The 20,222-nt window shown below is 43.4% G+C and overlaps 1 protein-coding gene and 1 non-coding gene across 5 annotated transcripts in view; one reads left to right on the top strand and one right to left on the bottom strand.

The window, feature by feature from the left end:
• The window catches only part of ADCY8 (adenylate cyclase 8), a 233,870-nt gene that overhangs the window by 51,783 nt on the left and 161,865 nt on the right, over positions 1–20,222 (bottom strand). For 3 of the 4 annotated variants that reach the window (XM_036067359.2, XM_036067360.2, XM_036067356.2), the window contains 2 exons: positions 5,440–5,641; positions 3,246–3,335 (listed from right to left, as the gene is read on the bottom strand). In XM_036067359.2, the coding sequence (XP_035923252.1) occupies positions 3,246–3,335; positions 5,440–5,641 (292 nt within the window). The remainder of the gene's footprint in view (positions 1–3,245; positions 3,336–5,439; positions 5,642–20,222) is intronic. The other variant, XM_036067358.2, reaches the window with a different exon arrangement.
• LOC118519741 (U6 spliceosomal RNA) lies at positions 18,554–18,660 on the top strand. Its single transcript, XR_004909312.1, has one exon. It is a non-coding gene; the product is annotated as a U6 spliceosomal RNA (small nuclear RNA).

Genomic DNA, 20,222 nt, shown 5'->3' with positions numbered 1-20,222 from the left:
GTAATTGGCAAGCTCCAGTTCAAGATTAAATTATACTTGATGCCATATATTAGAACAGCCTCTTATGCTTACACCACATCATCCATGTTTATATGATACGTTTATATCACATGCTTTCAGACTGAGTCCTGTTTCTCATGGGGTGAGGTAGAGAGGTTAGGTACACAGATGAGGAAGCCAAAGCTCAGAGAGATCAAGGGATTTGGGGACACACGAGTGTGAGTGCTGGGAGGCATTGTGTGTGAATAAGTCTTTTACAAGGTCTGAAGGTCTAATTCCTTCTTGTTTGGTGGACAAATCCCTAGGTAGGGAGGCACAACCATGTATATCAAGATGGCAACTGGTCAGTCAAATCAGGCTGTTGGTGGTAGATGGTGATGGAAAGAGTCCAGATCCCCATCTTTTAGGCCAGTGGGATGCCTGCATCTGGGGGGATGCCAGGAGTTGGCAAACTCTGTAAAGGGTCAGATAGTAAATATTTTGGCTCACTGGGCCCCACACCATCTCTTGCAGCTACTCAACTCTGCCAATTGTACTATCAAAGTAGCCATAGACAGGGCACCTGGGGGGTTCAGTTGGTTGAGCGCCGACTCTTGATTTTGCTCAGGTCATGATCTTGGGGTCCTGGGATTGAGCCCCCATTATGCTCTACGCTCAGCATGGAGTCTACTTGAGGACTCTCTCTCCCTCTCTCTCTGCCCTTTCTCCCGCTCGTGCGTGCTCTCTCCCTCTCTCTCTAATTAAATAAATAAATCTTTACCCAAAAAAACTAGCCATAGACAATTGGTACTAAATGGGTGTGGCTAGGCCCCAATAAAACTTTACTTACAAAACAGGTGGCAGGTAGAATTTGGCTAGAGGCCACAGTTTGCTCACCCCTGAGCAAGATGATCCTTTGGTTGTGGGAGGAAAGTATTGAAACTCTTATTTAATTTATCTCATTTTTAACATTTCTACATTTTGAATCTGTTCCATAAGGTACATGATACAGTAGCACAGTGATACGGGAATGTGACTTAGAGATAAACCTGTATCAGTGGTGCAGGCTCAAAACCTTCTTACAGGAAATCATAAACACATCATGGCTGATGTTTAATGAGCAGACACTTTGTGCTAGATGCTACTCTGGACACTTTACATGGATTAATGCACTTAATCCTCACAACTGCCCTTGAGGAAGGTACTAGTTTCCTCCTCGTTTTATAGATAAGGAAACCAAAGCACAGAGATGATATGTAATCCAAAAGCCACTTTCTTAGGACTGGCAAACCCATGAGTGCTGTGGTCCTGAGTTTGGGAGTTTAGGTCTGGGGTCAAGGGTATGCACTGTTTTAGAGCGATGTGGAAGCCCAGATGAATAGCTCACGAACACCAACTTCATGTCAGATGACACATTGGAGCTCCACATCTGCTAACTCATCTAGGTAGGCACCATGACAACATGATATTCCCTAACTCCACAAGAGCCGTGTGAAGAAGATATTATTTTTCCCACTTTCCAGACAAGGAAGCTCAGGTTCAGAGAGAAGAAGAGCTGACTCATGATTCCACTGCTAGCAGGTGAAGGGGCTCAGCCGGGAGTGAAATCCAGCTTTGCCTAACTCTCCACAGCTGATGGGTGGCCAACTCACTGCCTCTTGGAACACTGCTCATGCCCCCCAAACTGAGACGTTCTCAGGGAGCTGGTGGCCCACAGAGTCCATGAAGTCTCTGCTCTCTCGGTACTTGGTGGGAAGAGGTCCCCCAAGAGCTAGTCCCATCCTGCCCTGGACTTCCTTAAGAAAAGCCTATTTCCCCCCTAGGGATGGAGGACTGAGCCTGGATGCAGAAGCACGAAGTCAAGAACAATCCAGATAGGGTTTGAACTGCAGTTCCAAGTCTTGAGAACTGAATTAAGAAGAGAAGGACAGAAAGAAAGAAGGAAGGAAAGATGTGAGGGAGGATGGAAGGCAGGCAGGAGTGGTGCTGGGTGGCACTGAACAAGTTACTCTCTGGGCCTCTGTTACATTATCTAGAAAATGGAGATAACAACCACCTGTGCCCCCTACAGCTGGAGGATTGAATGATGCCACGCTCATCAAATAGATGCTCTGTACTTGTACGGGGCAGGAGGCTTTCTCTCCTTTTCAGAACATTTCTCACAACGATTCTGGGGCCTCAGTGAGACAACACAGAGCTTTCCCCCACCCAGATGGTGGAGAGGTCTTAGAGAACAAGGGTCTACCTGGGTCCTTGGGGTGTGAGGTTGGCTGGGGTCTGCTGGGACATCCCAGCTGTCCTCTCTCCTGACCCAGAACTTCTGCCCCTGAATGTAAAGTTCTGGGCTATGGCTAACACAGCCTAAGACTGTCCTTTGTCCAGTGCCATAGGCTGACCCCAAGGCCCAGGGCCAGACCTTTGGCTCTGTGGCCAAGGGAGGGTGAGACTTACATAATGATGGTGGGTATCTGCTGGGACACCTCCTGACCCTGTAGTGTTGCTCTTTGCTTTAAGTTTAGTTGTGGTTTTCTGTGTTTGTGACTCATTAGCTTTCTTCCTTCTATCTCTCCCTCCCCCTTCCTCCTTCCCTCCCTTCTCTCCTTCCTTCCCTCTCTTCCTCCCTCCCTCCCTCCCCTCTTTATCCATCCTTCCTTCCTTCCTTTCCTTCCCTTCCTTCCCTTCTTCCCTTTCCTTCTTTCTCTCCTCCCTTCCTTCCTTCCTTCCTTCCTCCCTCCCTCTCTTCCCTCCCTTCTCTTCTTCCCTCTTTCTTTCTTTCTCTCCTCCCTTTCTTCCCTTCCTTCCTTGTTCCTTCCTTCCTTCCTTCCTTTTTTCTCTCCTCCCTTTCCCCTTCCTTCCTTCCTTCCTCCCTCCCTTCCCCCTACCTCTCTTCCTTCCTTCCCTCCTTCTTGAAGGCAGCAAATACCATTTGAGCCATAACTCTGCCCTACATTGGGAGCAACAGCACATTCTGCTCTAGGATTTTGGGATGAGAAGGGGAAATGAGTAGGGGAGGGGGGGAAGGGGAAGAGGAAAATGGATAGAGGTACAGGTGAAGAAGGAAGAAAGGAGGAGGAAGAAGAAGGGAGAATCAGGAAAGGCTAGAAGTAGGGTGGGAAAGAGGCAGGGGAGAGAAGGAAAGGCAGAGAAGGGGGAGGAGGAAGAGGAGAGCAGGAGGAGGAGGGGCAGAAGAAGGAAGCAGGCCTTGTGTGGAGCTGGTGGAGGTACCTAGGCCCAAGTCTTGCCCAGGGGAGCTTGAGAATAAATACCTCTGGGTAGGAGCAGATATCTGTAAACACAGCTGAGGAATTGAAAGTCAGGTTCTTCAAGGGTATTGACTTGTCAAAATCACACCACAGCTGCGGATTAAAAAAAAAGAAGAAGAACAACAACAACGACAAAAAACAAAACAAAACAAAACAAAACAACACAGGAACAACAAAGTCAGTGTGAGCGCTGGGAACAAAGCAGTGTGCCGAGCTTCGAGCTTCGGCAGGAGCCTGGGCACACCAGGCCCTACAGGGGGCTTCATTCCAGAATGGAGGTGCCAGCTGGGATCTCCTCCTTCATTTTAAAGAAGGTACTGGCTCAGAAAAAGCATTTGCAAGCCAGCCCCAAAGCCAGGTTAAGACAGCTCTGCTGGCCCCGTCATGTAGGGTCAGTGGAGAGTGCCTGTGGGGCTCTGAAGAGAGCCAGATGGCAGGAGAAAAGGTCTGGGGGATGCCTGCAGCCTGTCTCCTCATCAACAGCTGGGAGGATTCTAGGGATCTGAGGGGGGCACGTTTTCCAGAAAGACTCTTAGCATGAGGCGGGGCCGGTAAGGGGGGTGGTGGGCATTCCCTAGGCCAGAAACTGCGGCAGATTTTGCGGTGCTCGGGAAAAGAGTAGCTGCCATTGGCTGAACGCCTCCTCTGTGCCAGACACTTTGGACAAAAAAGCCTCACAACCACCTTGTGATGTAGCTACTGTTTTTATCCCCATTTTACAATAGAAAAGTATGAAACTCCGAGAAGTAAAGTAACTTGTCTGGGATCACCGAGCTGGTAAGCGGTACAGCTGAGATTTGATGGCAGGTCTATCTGACTCCAAAGCCTCTGAACTTCCTGCTGCACCACTCTGGCCTGGGTGGCCCAGAGGTAACACTGACCTGAATCACTGAATTTATTTCCAGATCCTGCACCCCAGAAATACCTGATTCCTCAAGCCTTGAGATCCTGGCTACACCTCCGCGGACCATGATCAATGCTCCTAAGCACTTCCATTTTCAATGCAATTATCTATAAAATATTCGTTAGATGATGACTTTAATTAGATTAGGATTTTCCTTTTTCTTTATCCCATAGAATCCTTTCCTACAAGGCCAACCACAGAGCTTGGGCAACATAGACTGTAAGTAATTACTGGGCCATTCTGGACAATGAATTTCAGGCAGTATAAGCCTCCAACTCACAGGCTGACAACTGTGGGAGTCCCCAGTTTGGGTCCCTGAACACGTGGAGACCCTCCCTCAGGCCCAAAGGGCACAATGATGGGCTCAGCCACAAGATGGATGCCTCCACTAGCCTCTCTCAATGTGCCAAGTTCAAAACCTGGAATCAGACAGATCACTCCTAAAATCTAGACTAACTAAGCCTTGGACAACACAGACTGTTTGTATATACACAAAAAATGCTGTCGCTATCATGTTACCATTCTAGAGAGAAAATGAAATCATTAAAACATGGATCACCAAATTAAAAACAGTGATAAATATGGCAGCTAGAGAGTCATCCAAGTTCCATGTGTCACATCCAATATGAACCCTTAGAAAGTCATAGGCAAGATCTCAAGCTTCCTGAAGTGCAGTTTCCTTACCCATTGCATGGGAACGTTAATACCTACCTGTAGCACATAGTAGGTGCTCAAGAAATGACAGCTCTTTTATTTCCACTCCCCACCCCGCCCCCACTCCCAGAGATACAATTAGCATTTGAGAATGAGCATGAGTTGTGGAGTCAGACAGACCTTATTAGCAAGTTATTTCATGTCTCTGAGCCTCAGTTTCCTTAGCCATAAAGTGGGGATAAGGAGACTTACCTCACGGGGTTTATGTGAGGATTTATTAAGAAAAACACGTACAGCTCCTCCTTCAGTGCATGGCACATAGCAGGTAGGTACTTAATTAAAGGGAACTTTGATTCACGATTATAATTGGTTGGCCACTGACAATATAGAAACTTCAGGGCGTTTACGCTCCTTTGGAGCAGATAACCACCCCCACTGGGAAACAGACAATTTGCCACCAGTAAGATGCACAGCTCTGATAGTAGCCGCATCTCCGTTCTCTATCCCTAAGCTTGGGGCTGCACCAGGCACTTGAAGGTAAGTGGTACCAAGGCAACGAAAGAAGCTGCAGGCTCCATAGACCGTACATTCCTGCCTGCACGCGAGAAGCCAGAGGGTTGGTGGGTTTGGAATGCTTACGATATTCAAGATGGCGCCCAGGAAGTTAATCAAGATGGATGCAAAGATGATGACGTTCCGGGCCAAATAGGTCTCGTTAATCCAACAGCAAGTTTTCCGAAGGACGAGGGGCAAACACTTATAATCCTCTGCTGTGGTGATGAGGACCAGAGCCGAGTGCAGCATAATCAGGATGGAAAACTGGATGGCCATTGGCATCACCCTGCAGGGAAACCCAGAACGTTGGGTCACATGGCATCAATTGTCTGATCTTCACTCACTGGGCAACACTGGTAATCACATTCATAACTACCCTTCCCCACCCCTGGCACCCAATAATTCTCTAAAGTTCTGTTTGTTCAAGAAAAATTAGCAGGAGACATTTTTATTACATCCATCCCTAGAATATTCTATCGAGAAACTTTGAAACGACCATGAAATATTTGGCATGATTTATTGTTCCTGCCTTTTTTTTTTTTTTTTTGCTTCTTCTATCATCATCTTTCTCACTAGGCAACTGTTGCCAAAGCAACATACCACTGGAATTTTATCTCAATACCCAGGCTGTGGGAGGGACCCACATGCCCTTTCCCCTTTGAGGTGTGTTTTATGAAACACTTTCCCTCTTGGTCTACTCTGATGCCAAGAACTGAACTTGGCACCTGTTCCAAGTTGCTCAGTTTGATTAGTGATTATCAAGGTTTGCAGGGAATATACTATGTGCCACTTGAGACATGGGTAAGGGTACAATTTGAGTTGTAGGTAGGAGAACTCATCCTTGCCCAAGGCTTCAACATCACTCCCAAGTATACATCTTGAGCTTCAAGATCTCACCAAAGCTCTGTCCCATGGTAGCCCTGTCCGTTGGACACCTCTGCTGGGTGTCAGGCTGTTTCCAGCAACTTGGTGATCTCAAACTCCATCTCTGGAGGCATTTTTGACTGCTTCCTCTCCTTACCAACCAAACTCTCAGCAGGCATATTGCTTCTCCTTGGGAATTCATCCCTCGTTCTCTATTCTCTGTCCAGGCATTCGTGTCTCATTTCTCTACTTCTCTTTCAACCAGCCAACTGTTGCACATTGAAGGGTACCTTCATGGAAATGGCCCTTCCCTCTCTACAGTAAAGTCCATCCATTTGGCTTTAGCATCTTCCACTGGTTGGTGCTCAATCAACATGCATTTAGTGAATGAAGTTAGACCTACCTTCTAACAATGCCTTACTATCATTCTGCTTGGATTATCATATATTTATTATTAATAACACTAGTGTCAGTAATGCACGGAGCTCTGACTGTGTGCTAGACAAAATGCTAAGCTCTTTACATAATAGCTGATTTCCATTCCCTGGTACAGACTTATGAAGTCTCTTGATCTCTCTTTTTTCAGGTGAAATTTAAGGCTCAGAGAAAAGCAATTTCCCAGAGGTAATTGAGTTGGTTAGTGTTAGAGCTAAGATTTAAAGTCCACTGTGCCATTCTTATCATTTTGGTGAGTGACAGACCTCCCACGTGTGCTGTCATCTTTTTTTTGGATTCTGTGGTGTCATTTACCTATTCATTCAACAATCTTCTTCCCAGATACAGTGGTAGGCACTAGGACAAATCTTCCCCATCCTCTAGGAGATCATAATCTAGAGGAGAATATGGACATATACACGATGAACTATTGGATAATATGCTATGATCTATAAAGGGGTTTGAGCAACCAGCATTTAGAAAACAGGAAAAGGAACCAAGGGAGGCTTCACAAAAGAAGTGACATTTGGGTCAGGCCTTGGAAGTTGAAGAGAAGGTTTTAGGGAGGGAAAAGTAAGGAGCAGGAGAGTAAGAGTGACCAGTGTTTAGAAGTTCCACTAATCCGGGGGGTGAGGTTGTGGAGCTGGAGAGTGAGAGGGTCTCATACATGCTGTGTAGAAAGTTCTGCATGGAGGCGATGCACAGATATTCCAGATGTTTAATCAGGAAGGACCGGGTTGGATCTGTGTATCTGAAGGGCAACCGTGGTGGGAGATGAAGGATGGAGTGAAGAGAAGAGAAAGGGTTTAGAAGAGGTTTTGATAGTTGGGGCCTGAGTTACCAAGGGAGGGACATAAGGTAGCAGCATGGATAACTGGGAGGTTCGGGGAAAGATATGTCAATAATCCTAGTAAGTGTTTTTTGTATGTGTGCGGAGGTGTGTGGCACAGTGGTGTCATTAAGGATCACACTCATGCTTTTACCATCTAAACTGGTAAATTCAGGAAGAGAAGCTGATCCATAGAGGATAAGGATGATGAATTTGATGTGGGGCCCGTTGAATTTCTGATGCTTGTGGGTCATCCAGCTAGAGACATGCAGATGGCTAGGCAGTTGGAGGGACAGTTGTGGAACTCTGGGTCTGGAGTGAACAGGTGGCGGTTGAAGATCTGAGAAGGGAGGAGTTTGCCCAAGGAGGGTAAGAGGTAAGAGCACTACAGATGAAGCTACAGAAGAAGCTGATGGGCTGGAAGGAGAGAAGGCAGCAAAAGGAATTTAGGAAATGTAGTCAAATGAGCAGGAGAGAAAGAGTGCATGGCATCAGGACAGCCAGGAGGAAGACATTTGCAAGGGGGGTGGGTGGGTAACCAAGACTGGCAAATCCCTCTGCATGCTCAAGCATCACAAAGGCTGACAAGTCACTCTCCCCACAGCCCCAGCTTTTATTGTTGAAGGTTTTATATTTTCCTTTAAAAAAAAATACTTGCACAGTTTTGGTTTTATAGATCACCTTGACAGGAAGTCTCTGCAGGAATTCTAGATAAGAACAGAAGGTCTGTGTAGCAGTGGGTTCCCAGAGGGCTCTGGGCAGATGGGAAACTTCCCCCCAGACAGGCTGGAAACACACTCCTGAACAGCACACCATTATTCTGGGGCACCCAGGGGAGGCAAATGGAGGAGCATCGCTTTTGTCAGACAGTCCCCAGAGAAAAGGGGCCAATTTCGAGGCTGATGCATCTCAATACCGCGAGGCAGCCACCAAGAATATGAATGCCTTGTTTCAAAGTGTGAGGCAGAAGCAAAGCCGGCAAAGAGGACGTTGAGAGTCGCTCAGCAGGAGCCTCAGACTCTTCTGCGGCCCCTGCTGCCATTCGGATAGTCTTCGGATCTCCATGGCGATGTGCAGGGCTGTGGGGGCTGCTCTGGGCTCCCACTCTAGCCTCTCCACCCTCCATGGGCAACACTCAGGCATGTGACCTAAGGACTGTGCTTCTTCTCCTGTGCCCTCTCCTGGGGGAATGTCTCATTTATCCTTCAAGGCTCAGTTTTTCTCTGGATTCTTCCATGACACCTGCTATAGAGCTGAGCACACAGACAACACTCAATAAACACTCACTGACTTACACTTTTTTGGGGAAAGAAGATGCTGTTCCTCCCCTCACCAGCCTTCATAGGGAAAGGGATTCCCAGCCACCCTCCTGCCCCTCTACCTGCCCCCAAACCTCTGGGAGGAGTCTGCCATTGGCCTGATCAGAGCCTATCCCGGATGTTCGGGGGAACTGGCTCTTCCTGGAAGGCAGGGCCAGTGTTAAAGTTCAAGGTTTATGTGAAGTTCTGCTGCTGGCCCTCCCCTCCTTGTAGATCCATGAAGATGGTTGGGAAGCCAGAACCAGGACCTTCTCTGTAAGAAGAAGACTGGCCATCTCCTCCTGAGCAACGAGGCTCAGGTGTCCCCAGGAAGTACCAATAGGCAACTGCCCAGATCTTCTTTGTTCCTTTGGCCCTGGGAGGGTGCGCCTCACACTGGTCTTCTTCGGCATCACAGCAGTGAGATCCCACACTGGCATGGGAAGGTGGAGCAGGGGACACAAGTAGAGAGCCAGGAGATTCAGAATGGACACCATGTGGTCTCTTGACTTCAACCACATTCTGTATTCCAGCCTTTACCATAAGTTTTGCACAGGCAAAGCAAGCATTTGCTTGGCAATTTACAAAACTGACACTTTATTGCCCATTTAGCTATTGTGCTTCTGGGTCGACTTTGGTGGGGTGTTTTGGTATGCTGGTGGGCTGTGTGTGGGATTGGCACACAGAACCCACCTCTGTCCCAACACCATTTTAAGTGATCAGCACTTCCTTCTGGGTTTACTGAAACAAAGGAAAGGGAGGAGCTGTGGACTGAGGGCTTGTGTTTCCCCAAATGTGGATCTTGAATCGTAATGCCCAATGTGATGGTATTTGGAGGTGGGGCACTGGAGGTGATGAGGTCATGAGGGTGGAGCCCTCATGAATGGGGTCAATGCCCTCATAAAAGAGGCCCCCCGAGAGCTCCTTGGCCCCGTCCTCCATGTGAGGACACATGTACAAACTAGGCAGAGAGGGCTCTCACCAGACACTGAATGTGCCAGTGTCCTGATCTTGGACTTCCAGCCTCCAGAACTGTGAGAACTGTGTGAGCTGTTTATAAGCCTACAGTCCGTAGTATTTTGTGACAGCTCCTAAAGGAGCTAAGACAGGAGGTAAAAGGCGGGCATATGGGTTAGTGAGTGGCAAGAGCGAACAAAACCCTGGGTGTCTGAACCCATAGCTCCAAAACCTAACCAGTGGCACAGCCTTGGGCAAGGTAACTAACTCTTCTGAGTATCATATTTTTAGTCTGCAAAACCAGAATTATTAAGCCCACTTTTTAAGGAGGCTCTGAGGTTAAAGTAATAAAGCAGTATGCTTAGCATGTAAGACGAACTCAAAGAAACATTAGTTCTCCTCTATTCACAGTGAAATCCAGAAAACCAATGGGAAGGGTATTAATTATAAGATGTGAGATGCTGGTGCTGCCTATAAAATTCCTCTAAGAATCTCTGCAGCAGCTCTTCAGCTATTATCTCCTGCACACATAAACATTGTAGCAACCAGTTGTAGTTTTTTAATCTAATTATAGAACTACTTAGGCGTCCAGGGGTTCTGAATTTGCTTTGCATTGTTGGTGTCCATAAGAGGAAAGGAAACCTCTCATTTCTGAAATCAGTCTGAAAGAAATGATAAGGGATTTGCAAACAGCTCTCTCCAAATCGTTTCTAGACATTAAGTTCTAATTGCTCCCCATAGTCTGTCTTTAAAACAGAGTCTGGGTTGGTATCACAACTGGGTGTTTGCTGGGGAGATGGGGATCAATGGGGATGAGTGAACAGCCTCTAGCAGCTTGGAGTGCAGTAGGAAACAGAAAGTTGGATCATACCCAAAGATGATATTTATACCACCTTTCAGAATCTGCAAAGAGCCTATGAGTACAATAGTACATCTGAGCCTCATAGCAACCCTGAGAGGTAGGTATTCTTAGCCACTTCAACAGATGAAAATACTATGGCTCAGGAAAGGGAAGGGAACCAGAATTTATCAAAATGGATATGGTTCTTTTAATTCTCACAGCAACCTTGGGAAATGGGGATTGTTATTCCCATTTTACAGATGAGAAAATCGAGGCTCCGGAGAGGTCAAATATGTACATACAGCTAGTGAGATGCACAGAAAGTAGTAAGACCCAGGGCCTCTTTCTTTCTTTTTTCCTAGCCTCCCTCTTTTCTTGCGTATTTTCTCTTTCGCCTTCTTTCCTTCCCACTTCCCCACCTTCCTCGCTGTCTGTCCTCCACCCCCTCATCACCATGCTTGCAGACTGAGCTACACTGTTCTATAATCACAAAAGATATTATCTGTTCTTTCCTCAGTTTACCCCTCTGGGAGAGGAACATCTGCGTGCATGAGGAAATCAGAGCAAAGAGTCAAGCGAGCACCATGCAGGCCAGGGTCCATTACACTTTGCTTTGGGGGCTGAGAGTCCGCTGTGGTCATATGAGGAGAGCCTGCCTCCCCTGCTAAAAATTCCATGACGGAAGAAATGTCAGTGAAAGGCACCTGCCATCTGTTTAGTCACAAAAAATCAATCAGACACAAAATGAGTTGGAGAGGAAACAAGCACACATTGATGAAAGCTTGTGCTGTGTCTGGGGCAAAGGGGCCCCTCAGTCCCCACAACATGTGGCCTGTCTGGTCAGAGACCGGCTTGGGATGTTTTCTTCATTGTCAGTTTTTTCTCTTCAGCTGTGCAGGTGAGCTCAGGCTGTTGGCTGGTGTTTCAGCTTGCACCCCGAGTCAGAGACTACTGCCCAAGGAACCAGGTCTCTTCCCCTGAAGCCAGGAATCGGGCATCAGGGCTGGCTCACCTCCCTGGTCAAGGCCGTTGGGAAGGGAGCCTGCCCGGGCCACGAGAAGTGCCATACTCCCTTCCTCTTTGGCACAGTGACCCTTTCTGTCCCAGTGCTAGTCCAGACCCTCAGGTCCGCCCTGGGCTCCTCTCGGTCTCCCATTCCCCACAACCCAGTCCATCTCTGCCTTAACTATCTGGCAAATTTTTCCTCTCTGGTTCCCCCCACCTCCATGGCCACCACCACTACCTTGTCCCTACCATTTCTCACCCCAGAGTTTTGCACCTGCCTTCTACTGGTCTCCCCAACCAGAGGCCCTTCCACCTTTCCATTTTCCATGTTAGTGTGATCCTTCTAGACACAAATTTGACCTCATCACTGCTTCAGTGAAAAGCTTCGATAATATCTTCTCTGCCAACCTGTCACAGTTCCTCAGCAAGGCTTACAAACCCCTCACCTCCAGACACTCACTTTCCAGTCTCCCCGCGCCCTCCATCTCAGTCCTCTCCCGGACCTGGCAAGTCCTTCAGGAGGGGGTTGAGATGTCATTGTCACCTCCTCTGGGACGACTGCCTTGATCTGTTTTCCTCACCTCACTCCTACACATCCTCTTCCACCTTATACTTGCCCTATCGTAAGAGTCTTTGTACTGTATTCTAGCTGTTCAGCTAATTGCCTTTCCCCCCGTTAGACCGTGAGCTTTATGATGGTAGGGACCAGGAGACTGTGTACCTGCAGTGTCCAGCATGGTGTCCAGCACAAACAGGCACATAAAGGATGTTTGCTGGGAATCCAGGAGTCAGGAGGGAGCATCCACCAGATAGGGCCCTTCTTGGCCCCCAACTCTCCACTGGCAGGAGTCAAGAGGGGAATCCGGGAAGTTTGGGTGAATCTGACAAGACCCTGCCATCACTCACAGCTCACCACCCTGAGACCATCCCTGAGACTCGAGGCCGCACATAGTTCTTGGGGAGGCGGGATGCCCATCCTCTTATGGCACTCCCTGGTACCTTTCCTGATTCATTCATTCACTGCAATAGCAAATACAGGTCTGCATACATAATATATATGTTATCTATATGCAGGGCATAAACATATCTACATATGTACCTCTATGTAGCATATAAGTAGCTACATAGATGGCATTTACATCTAGACATATGCATATATTTTGATTATTTCTTTGACTCCTACCACTAGATTATAAGATCCAGGAGAGCACTCTTTTTGTCTTTTTTGTTCACTGATAGATTCCCAGCATCTAACGCACATCTGGCTCATAATAGGCATTCAATTTAGCAGAGGTGCAGTCTTTCGTTCTCTCCCTCTCTCTCTCACTAAAGACTTTAAATTGTAAAATGAAGCATAAACACAGAAAACCACACCAGAGTATAGCTTAATTAGCTATTATAATGCCTTTGTAATGACCACTGAGTTCACAAAACAGAACTTTGTTGGGCACTCTGAAAGCCCATCCCAGGCTCTGTTATAACCCTCTCTCCTACCCTCAATCAATCACTTTCCTTTCCTTTATAGTTTTATCATCTATATTTATTTATTTATTTATTTATTTATTTATTTATTTATTTATTTATTTTTAAGGTTTTACTTATTTGCGAGAGAGAGAATGAGAGACAGAGAGCATGAGAGGGAGGAGGGTCAGAGGGAGAAGCAGACTCCCTGCCGAGCAGGGAGCCCGATGCGGGACTCGATCCCGGGACTTCAGGATCATGACCTGAGCTGAAGGCAGTCGCTTAACCAACTGAGCCACCCAGGCGCCCTATATTTAGACAGTACAGTTTAGTTGTGCTCATTTTTAAATTAAATTGTTTTATCAAATCTTCCAAAAAATCTGCAGGTTCTCTCTTTATCCCTTTATTTTCTTCATAATGTCTTTATTGAAGAATATGTGCCCTTGACCTGTAGCATTTCCCACTGCCTGGATTTTACTTTTGCAGACTCATTCAACGTCCTTTATCCTCCATGATTCCCGCAAATTGGAAGCTGGATTCAAAGGCCTGATCAGACGTAGGTTTAATCCTTTCAGTAAGACTATAAACATGTTATTTTCTTCTCCCATCAGGAGACAAGGCTGTCTCTCCTTTTGTGTTAATAACGTCCTCTGATGCTCAATTCTTAGATCCATTAATTCATTGGGATGTTGGAAAATGGCAGTATTTTAATTCTAAAATTTCTTTAAAAACTATTAGCATGAATAATTTTATGATGTTTCACTCACCTACTATTTGGTGAGTTCGTGGTACACTTCATGCCTGAAAGACAGAAAACATCTTTCTTTCTTTCTCTCTCTTTCTCTCTTTCTTTTCCTTTCTTTCTTTCTTTCTTTCCTTCCTTCCTTTCTTTTTCTTCCTTTCTTTCTTTTTCTTTTGTTCTTTCCAAGATAACCAATCAGTTCTCTATCATCCATCCAACTTCTAAAAATGTCATTATAAACTCATAAAGTTAAAAATATTTGCTGGGTTTTCATTGAATGTTTTAACAATTATCCATACTGAAGCTCAAGTTTTTCCATCTTGGAACAATGAGAACTTCTTCAGTGTGGCTTCCGAGTCCTTTAGACATGGTGAATAAACTTGATGGCTTCCTTATTTTCTAATAGGACAAGATGTTCCAGGCTTGTCTTGTATATTTCCAGCCCTGGAATCATACATATCTCCAAAATTTTTTTTAAAATAAAAACTGGAATACTATTTCAACAGCACAGTCTGGCCCCTTGTTAGGCTCATAGATACTGGGTTGGACATTCTTGATAGGATTTTCCACATTCATATCTCCAATCCAGGATACCACCTTCAACTTTATTTGTTATATCTCCTTAGGCTCTACTCACTGTGACAGTTTCTTAGACTTCTCTTGCTTTAAAGACCTTGACAGTTGTGAGGAGTACTGACCAGGTATATTGTGGAATGTTTTTCAATTGGAATTTGTCCTTTTTTTCCCCCTATGATTAGGTTATGGGTTTTTGAGAGGAAGACCACAGTGGTTATGTGCCATTCTCATTCAACAGGACTTATCACTGTTGATATTAATCTTCATCAGCTGACTGAGAGCATTTGTCATGTTTCTCCAGGCTTTCTCTCCATCCATACTGTACTCTTCAGAAGGAAGTTATGTTCAGCATAGCCACATGCCCCCCACGGGAACAGGGAGTTAAATTCTACCGTTGAGGACAGAGTATCTACATAAATTATTTGAGATTTTTCTGAATGGGAGATTTATCTATTCTTAGTTAATTTATTCATTCAATCATTTATTTCTATCAGTACCAACCCACAGATATTTATTTTATATTTTAGGTTTTAGCCCAATTCTATTTTATTTATTTTCTTATTCAAGTTTTTCCATCTTTGGCTCCTGAGAGCTCTTTCAGTTGACTCCTGTGTCCCTTGACATTCTCCCATCATTGTGTGTGTGTGTGTGTGTGGTTTGTGTATTTTAACACTTCCTTATTTTCTGGCCCTCATCATTGTTAATAGGTATGTGGCGGTATAGTGTCATTATTTTAATTTGCATTTCTCTAATGGAAAATGATATTGAGCATCTTCTCATGGTTTTTTTTTTCAAGATTTTATTTATTTGACAGAAAGAGACACAGCGAGAGAGGGAACACAAGCAGGGGTAGTGGGAGAGAGAGAGCAGGCTTCCCGCTGAGCAGGGAGCCCGATGCGGGGCTTGATCCCAGGACTCTGGGATCATGACCTGAGCCGAAGGCAGACGCTTAACGACTGAGCCACCCAGGCGCCCCTCATACGCTCTTTTGATATTTGTGTATCTTCTTTGGTGAAGTGTCTGTTCAGATCTTTTGCCTATTTTAAAAATTGGGTTGTTTGTTTTGTTATTGTTGAGTTTTGAGAGTTCTCTGTGTATCTTGGATGCAAGTCCTTTATCAGATATGTGAGTTACAAATGTTGTCTTCTAATTTGTGGCTTGAGTTTTCATTCTCTGAACAATGTTTTTCACACAGCAGAAAATTTAATTTTAATAAAGTCCAACTTGTCAATTTTTTCTTTCATGGATCATGATTTTGGCATTAGATCTAAAAACTCACAACCAAATGCAAGATCACAAATTTCTCCTATGTTCTTTTCTAGAAATTTTATAATTTTGCACTTAGGTATATGAACTATTTCCAGTTATTTTTGTGAAAGGTGTAAGGTTTGTGTATAGGTTCTTTTTTGTTTTCATATGGACATCCAATTTTTCTAGTACCATTTGTTGAAAAAATATCCTTTCTCCATTGAATTGACTTTGCACCTTGTCACAGACCAGTTGATTATTATATATGTATATTAGTGTGAGTCTATTTCTGGGCTCACTCTTCTTTTGAACTATGTGTCTATTCTTTCTTCAATATCACACTCTCTTGATTACTATAGCTTTATATTGTCTTAAAATCAAGTAGTGTGAATACTCTAGTTTTGGTGGATTTTTTTTTTTTTTTGGTATTTTATTGGTTATGCTACAGCCTTTGTGTTCTCATATAAACTTCAGCATCAGTTTGTTGAAATCTACAAACTAGCTTGCTGGGATTTTGAGTGATATTGAATTGAATCTATAGATCAAGTTGGGAAGAACTGACATCTTAGTAATATCAGGTCCTTCAATCCATGAACATAGAATTTATTTACATATTTTTTTGACTTATTTCATTGGTGTTTTTTAGTTTTGTGTATACAGATCTTATACATATGTTGTTAGATCTATACCTAAGTATTTAATTTTTGGTGATTTAAAAAGTTTTTTTAACTTTAAATGCTAATTTTTAATTGGTGTTATATGGGAAAGCAATTGACTTTTATATATTGACTTTGTATGCTGTGAGCTTGCTACACTTGCTCATTAGTTTTAGGAGGGTTTTTTTGGTGGCTTTTTTTTTTTTTTTTTTGGATTTTCTACATAGACAGTCATGTCATTTGCAGATACACCTAGTTTTATTTCTTCCTTTCCCATATGTATACCTTTTATTCCTTTTTGATGTCCTATTTTACTAGCAAGAATGTGTAATATGATGTTAAGTAATTATAGTGAGATAGTACATTCTTGTCTTGTTTCTGATATTAAGGGGAAAGGTTCCTGTCTATCACCACTAAGGATGATGCTAGCTATAGGTTCTTTGTAGACTGTGTTTATCAAGTTAAGGAAGTTCCCTTCTATTCCTAGTTTTCTGAGAGTTTTTACTTTAAATAGGCATTGGATTTTGTCAAATGCTTTTTTCTGTGTCAATTGATGTGATCGCATGATTTTTCTTCTTTAGCTTGTTGATAGGGTGGATTACACTGATTTTCAAATGCTGAATAAGTCTTGCCTATCTGGAATATAGGCTATTTGGTTATGGTGTATAATTATTTTCATACATTGTTGGATTTGATTTGGTAACATTTTGTTGAGAATTTTTGTGTCTCTGTTGATGAAAGATATTGGTCTGTAGTTCTCCTTTATTTCAAAGTCTTTACTGGATTTTGGTATTAGGATAATGCTGACCTCATAAAATGAGTTAGGAACTGTTCCTTCCACCTCTGATTTTTGGAAGAGATTGTGTAGAACTGGTATTTTTTCTTTAAATCTTTGGTAGAATTCACCAGTGAAACCATTTAGGTCTGGTGTTTTATTTTTTTAGTCAGTTTTAAAATCACTGACTCCGTTTCTTTAATCGATATAGGGCTATTCAGGTTAGCCTTTTCTTCTTGTGTGGATCTGGGTAGTTTGTGTCTCATTCAACAAATTGGTCTATGTCATCTCAGTCATCAAATTTATGGGCATATATTCTTTTATTATCATTTTAATGCCCCTGGGATCAGTAGTGAATACCTTTCTTTCACTTATGATACTGGTAATTTGTGTGCGTGACACTTTCTTTGCCTCTCTCTTCTGTTTACTTGGCCAGGGGGTTATTGATTTTATTGATATTTTCAAAGAACCAGATTTCAGTTTTGTTGATTTTTCTATTATTTTCCTGTTTCCAAATTCACTGATTTCTGACCTAATTTATATGATTTCTTATTTTCTACTTGTTTTAGGTTTAAATTCCTTTTCTTTCTCTGGTTTCCCAAGGTAGAACTTAGATTATTGATTTTAGATCTTTCTCTTGTCATATATGCATTGATTACTGTAAATTTCCCTCTAAGCACTGCTTTCATTGCATCTTACGAATTTTGACAAATTGTATTTTCATTTTCACTTAGGTGAAAATATTTTGAAATTTCTCTTGAGATTTCTTTTTTGTCCCATGTGTTATTTAATCTTCATGTATTCTGACACTCTCTTCATAGGTAGATACAAGACATAACATACATATTGTTAGTATTCTTTGAGAAGTGATTTTTTTTATCATGATATAATGTCCTCTTCACTGCTGATAATTTTCCTTGTTCTGAGTCTACTCTGACTAAAATTAGTATAGTTACTACAGCTTTGATTAGTGTTAGCATAGTATATCTTTCTCCATCCCTTTACTTTTAACATATTTGATTTTCTATGTTTAAAGTGGGTTCTTAAATACTTTGACCTGTTTTTTTTTTTTTTTTCACTTATTTTTTCCTTTGTATTTAGTTTGAGAGTTCGTTGACCTATATTCAAGCTCCCTGATTCTTTCCTTGGCCTTGTTGGGTCTACTGATGAGCCCATTCATTATTTCTGTTGCAGTGTTTTTATTTTTAGCACTTCCGTTTGATTCTTTTTTTTTTTTTAAAGATTTTATTTATTTGACAGAGAGAGAGACAGCTAGAGAGGGAACACAAGTAGGGGGAATGAGAGAGGGAGAAGCAGGCTCCTTGCCGAGCAAGGAACCTGATGCGGGGCTCGATCCCAGGACCCTGGGATCATGACCTGAGCCGAAGGCAGACGCTTAACGACTGAGCCACCCAGGCGCCCCTCGTTTGATTCTTTCTTAGAGTTTTCTACTTATACTGCCCATCTGTTCTTGCATGGTGTCTAATTTTTCCATTAGAACTTAATATATTGTACTTGCTTCAGCAGCACATATACTAAAACTGGAACAATACAGAGAAGATTAGCATGGCCTCTGTGCAAGCATGACGTGCAAATTTGTGAAGAACACTTAATACCTTAAAAATAGTTATTTAAAATTCTCTTTCTGATAATTTCAGCATCTTTGTCATCCCTGAGTCTGATTCTAATGATTGCTTTGTCTCTTCTTTCCTTTTGGCATACCTTGTAATTTTTTTGTTGAAAATTGGTCACATTGTATCAGGTTTGAGAAACTGAGGCGAATTGATATTTACTGTGAGGATTTAAGTAAATCTCCCTTGGAGATTTCAGTTTTGTTGATTTTTCTATTGGAGTTGGGCTACATTTAGTGTTTTCAGTAGCTATATATGTACTAGTGGCTTCAAATTCCTCTTGTGTCCTTGTTTTTGTCTCCCCTCTTAAACTGGGCTCCCCTGAGAACTCCTTCTCAGAAAGAGTCTGTGTCTTGCAGTTCTTTCAGCTATAGTCCACCATTAATTTTCTGGATTCTTGTCAGTGTGGTGGGAAAGTGTGGGGGAGGGCACTCCGCCTTTTACTCTTCTTTTTTATTAAAAAAATTCTTCCTTTTTACCTTCTGTTCCTTTTAAGGCACTATTTGCGTCTTTATGTGCTCTGTGTTCCCTCTTCTTAGGTCCTCATTTCCGAAATGTATCTTTCTTTTCATTTTTATTTCCTTCCTGAGCTATCTTATTGAATTTCTAAGTTTTTCTACTTCTGGTTTAGGTTGTTAATTCGTGTCTTGAACCACATGAAATGCTTCAATTCTTTTGAGGTAGTAGGTTGTAGATTTGATATATGTTGTGGGGCTGTATTTTTGGAATGTTTTCATCGACTGTAAGGATATCGATCTACTTTTTTCCCCTCTTTTTTCTGATAATAGCTTGGTATGGGATTGCCACCAATATGATTTGTTGCTCATTTTTGTGTCCAATTAACTTTGCTGAACTTCCAGAAATAAGTGTGGTTTAGGAGAGTTTATTTTTTAACTCTACAGAGCTCTCTCTTTAGTTGCTTTCATGTGGTGTTCAAAAGCGTGACGGCTACATTCTCTTTCCACTTTTACAATGACCCTGGCTTTTCTTCTTCTCTATAGTCTTTATTGTGAGTTCTCTTGATTCCCCTCACACAGATCCTTCCAAGGCGCTCTCCTGGAGGGGAGACGGGTGGTTGGTCTGGCGGGTTCCCACTGTGTGACAGTTCCGGCTCTTCAGAACTTACTGTGGGCCTTTGCACTCACTGATGCCGGACTGGGCAAACCCCTCCTGCTTCCAGCTGCTTTCTCAGTTTGCCCTGTGGTACTTCCCAGTGAATATCTATTGGCTGCACTGGGGCTCTTTTGTTCCCAGACGTGACAGATGCCTACTTGCTTGTTTCTGATTCCTCCTACATGGATGCTGATGTCATACCAATCCTGGGGCTATTGGGAGACTATCACCACCCACTTCCATTTGGGAACTTATGGGGCTATCATCTCACCTGTTTTTGTTGTAAATACAGTCCACGAAGTGTTTGGTTTTGCTATCTAGCTGTTCTGAAATACACCACCTTCTGCCACCATCTCCCTGGAGTCCCCTTTCTCTTTCTCCTAGTATCCCTGCTAATCCAGAGAAGGTCAAGCATGGCCATTCTCGGAATGTTACT

This window comes from Halichoerus grypus, chromosome 5 (genome assembly GCF_964656455.1).
Source record: "Halichoerus grypus chromosome 5, mHalGry1.hap1.1, whole genome shotgun sequence".
In the NCBI taxonomy this organism is placed as follows: domain Eukaryota; kingdom Metazoa; phylum Chordata; class Mammalia; order Carnivora; family Phocidae; genus Halichoerus; species Halichoerus grypus.
This window is presented reverse-complemented; position numbering and strand designations above follow the sequence as displayed.